Source organism: Mandrillus leucophaeus, unplaced genomic scaffold (genome assembly GCF_000951045.1).
Source record: "Mandrillus leucophaeus isolate KB7577 unplaced genomic scaffold, Mleu.le_1.0 Scaffold899, whole genome shotgun sequence".
Classification (NCBI taxonomy): Eukaryota; Metazoa; Chordata; class Mammalia; order Primates; family Cercopithecidae; genus Mandrillus; species Mandrillus leucophaeus.
The window spans coordinates 556924-560927 of record NW_012109796.1 but is presented as its reverse complement, the minus strand read 5'-3'; the positions used below and the strand labels follow the sequence as shown (position 1 = coordinate 560927).

At 46.7% G+C, this 4004-nt stretch overlaps 1 protein-coding gene across 1 annotated transcript in view; it reads right to left on the bottom strand.

Moving 5' to 3' along the window:
* Positions 1–4004, bottom strand: part of TTF1 (transcription termination factor, RNA polymerase I) — a gene marked incomplete at its 3' end in the record, with an annotated part of 32817 nt that overhangs the window by 9857 nt on the left and 18956 nt on the right. The window contains exons 7-8 of the mRNA XM_011969551.1: positions 1937–2026; positions 373–438 (exon numbers count right to left, since the gene is read on the bottom strand). Of these exons, the coding sequence (XP_011824941.1) occupies positions 373–438; positions 1937–2026 (156 nt within the window). The remainder of the gene's footprint in view (positions 1–372; positions 439–1936; positions 2027–4004) is intronic.

The following is a 4004-nucleotide window of genomic DNA, read 5'->3' as shown; positions in this document are numbered from 1 at the left end:
AGCTCACTGCAAGCTCTACCTCCCGGGTTTATGCCATTCTCCTGCCTCAGCCTCCCGAGTAGCTGGGACTACAGGCGCCTGCCACCTCGCCCGGCTATTTTTTTGTATATTTTAGTAGAGACGGGGTTTCACCATGTGAGCCAGGACGGTCTCGATCTCCTGACCTCGTGATCCGCCCGTCTCAGCCTCCCAAAGTGCTGGGATTACAGGCTTCAGCCACTGTGCCAGGCCCGAATACACTGAATTTTAAGCACCACTTATACAAAATTCCAAATGCAGCATCATTATCAGTCCTGTAAGATGATAGAGTTATTATATTTATTAAGTCATCTCTATATTTTAATTACTTTAATATTAAACAAATGGTCTTACCCTATGGCACTAGCAAGATCTTCCCAGTCTATTTCATTAGTATCTTCCACATTTATTTCATACAACCTGTGAGAAAAAATACAAATTAAATTTTCAAGCAAAAATCAGCATGCTAGCCATCTTCATGGACACGTGGAGTGTTAAGAGCTGGAAGGTATCCATGCTTTCGCCCCATTCCAGCTCCCTCATTACACATGCACAGTGAGGCCAGCATCGCAGCCCAAGGTTAACCCAGGTCAGTGAGTTGCTGGGCTGCAGAGATGGGCTGAAAAGACCTCTCTCCTCCTCTGAGCCCTTTGTGTCTCTCACCAAACCATGTTGCTTTCTCACAGCAAAAAACACCACCTCATATTAAACATAGACACACAGTAAGAGGACATCTGTACTATGTGACAGACACTGTGAAGGTCTTTTTTTTAAAATACTGGGTCTCGCTGTGTTACCCTGGCTGGACTGCAGTGGCGTGATCGTGGCTCACTGCAGTCTCAACCTCCTGGGCTCAGGCGACTCTCCCACCTCAGCCTCTTAAGAAGCTGGAACCATAAGCACGTGGCACCATGCCTGGCTAATTTTTTAGATTTTTTTTGTAGAGACAGTCTCCACATGTTGCTCAGGCTAGTCTCAAACTCCTGGGCTCAAGCGATCTTCCTGGCCTCCCAGTGTTGGCATTATGGGCACAAGGCACCACGCCGAGCCGGTTAAGACCTTAAAGCGCACACATTCATTTATAGTAACCCTCCCCCTGACCTACAGACAGGGAAACGGTGCCAAGAGACTCAGTCACGGGCTCCAGACTGCATGACTAATAGGTGGGGCCAACACTGGAACCCAGGCCTGTTTGACTAGAGATGCCCTTCTTGGATCTGCTAATCTATGCTGTTGCTCTAGCAGGGAAAACTGGGTGGGGGCATAGGAAAGAGGATCAGGAAACCCACAGTGAGCCTTCGGCAGGGCTCACGCGTGAGGCAGAGGGAAAGAAGGCGGACAGCAGGGCCAGAACCTACAGGCTCCTGCTGCTCTTTGCTGTTCCTCAGTCGACGTGGGCCAGTTCCACTAGTCTCACGGGCATCACAAAACGGGCCCGTGTCTCCCTTTTCCTCGTTACCCTTCAACACTTTAGCGCGGACCCTGCATGGACCAGGAACTCAAAGACAAAACCAAAGACAAGCAAGGATGACACCAACAAGCTCATGCTGGAGCACAGGAGGGCTCTGTCTGAATCATTCGCCCCCATTTTCCAATGGGCGTAAATAATTTTATCCATATGAAATGCTTCAAAGACTAGAATAATTACATGGAGTACACAGTACGTTTCACATGTTATTTTCTTTTATCCTCCTGAAAGCACTAAGAGGTAGGTACGATTATCGTCATCCTCAGTAGATGAGTTAAGATGAGTAAACTGAGACTCAGAACGGTAGGTCATAGGCCCACAATACATGTGGGAAATGCTGGAACAGGGATTTGGACCTTGGCAATCTCACTGCAGACTCTGCTGGGTTAACAACTTCTCTCTGGCTAGAGACAGAAACAGTTAAGAGGCGTCCGTTTCTATTTTTCCTACCTTTCAATAAGGCTGACCTTGGCCCGCAGGGCATTAACGCCACAGTATATGCGCCGACCATTAGTCATCCTCTTGGTTAGAATTTCTGTCCTACATTAAAAGGAACAAAAACATAGTTTACTTTCAAGGGTAGAGTTTTCATTAAAATTTCCTATATTTTTCTCATCTAAATTGCTCTCATTCAGAACCAACTTCTAACTTTTCTTTTTTTTTGAGACCGAGTCTCACTTTGTCACCCAGGCTGGAGTGCAGTGGCATGGTCTCAGCTCACTGCAACCTCCGCTGTCCGGGTTGAAGTGATTCTCCTGCCTCAGCCTCCCAAGTAGCTGGGATTACTTACAGGTGTGCACCACCATGCCCAGTTAATTTTTGTATTTTCAGTAGAGACAAGGTTTCATCATGTTGGCCAGGCTGGTCTCGAACTCCTGGCCTCAAGTGATCCACCTGCCTAGGCCTCCCAAAGTGCTGGGATCAGAGGCATGAGCCATAGTGCCTGGCCCTCAATTATTTTGACTATTTATACACAGACAGGCATTGCTCTTATTACCATTACCAGCTTTGGAACATCAAGTAAGACAAATTTAGTAAAGTGAGAAATGATTTGATGATTCCTCTAATGCCAAAGCTAGTGGCTACAGGCTGAATGAAGTTTCTAGTAAAGGCAGTGACGCAATTAAAAAGATTTTAAAAGTACTTATCTTGAATAGCAAAATTTGTCACCATCTGACAGATCATTAGCTGTTACATTTACATTCTTGGTAACGGAGATACATGATCCACATGCTGATCAACAACACTGTGGCTCTTAGTGAGAGCCATCCATGTTTACAGAGTTGAAATGTACCAGTGGAGGTCATTTCAATGTTACACAAGGTAAACATACACTCAGAGTTTAAGTTTACTATTTTTTTAATCTCAAATTAATAGCTAAATCTTGCATGTTATCTTAATTATGTTGATCCTGAACCAGTACTACCCTTAATGATCACCATGTCCTCTTTTTAACATTGGTATGTCATCCTCCAATTGAGGCTTATAATTCACTCTTCCTTTTTTTTTTTTGAGACGGAGTCTTGTACTATTGCTGGGACTGGAGTGCAATGGCGCGATCTCGGCTCACTGCAACCTCCGCCTCCCAGGTTCAAGCAATTCTCCTGCCTCAGCCTCCTGAGTAGCTGGGATTACAAATGCCCATCATCACGCCGGCTAATTTTTTTGTATTTTTAGTAGAGACAAGGTTTCACTATGTTGGCCAGGCTGGTCTCGAACTCCTGACCTTGTGATCCACCTGCCTCAGCCTCCCAAAGTGCTGGAATTACAGGTATGAGCCACCGTGTCTGGCCCTCACTCTTCCTTCTTTTAGCTGAAAATAGAGAGTAGAAAGAGCTCTGGTTCCTTCAATATTCCCTGTTCTTTGGAGTTTATTTCCCTGGAGTTGTAAGGTATATAAGCAGTGTGATCTAGGAGTCTGCTTTTAACATAAAATATGCCTACTCTGGATTTCACTCTTACTATTTATTATTCAAGAGCCACTGAGTGCCCTTCGTGTGCAAGGTGGGGGGTCATGAGCACGCAGAACCACTGGTTTGAGGAGTTCGCTGCAGCTGGACATCCAGCTGTGCGACTCTCCAGGTCCTGGAAAAGCTATATCCAGCAAAGAATGTGTGGCCGGAGCAGGACTGAAACTATCTCCATGTGACTGATGTAGCCAGGAGCACGCCTACCTCACTTCATCTGAGGAACCGCGGAAGCAGAAAGCATTAGAAGGGCGGAGCTGTGGCCAGGCGCGGTGGCTCAAGCCTGTAATCCCAGCACTTCGGGAGGCTGAGATGGGTGGATCACGAGGTCAGGGGATCGAGACCATCCTGGCTAACACGGTGAAACCCCGTCTCTACTAAAAAGTATGAAAAACTAGTCGGGCAAGGTGGCGGGCGCCTGTAGTTCCAGCTACTCAGGAGGCTGAGGGAGGAGAAAGGCATAAATCCGGGAGGCGGAGCTTGCAGTGAGCCGAGATTGCGCCACTGCACTCCAGCCTGGGCAACAGAGCGAGACTCCATTAAAAAAAAAA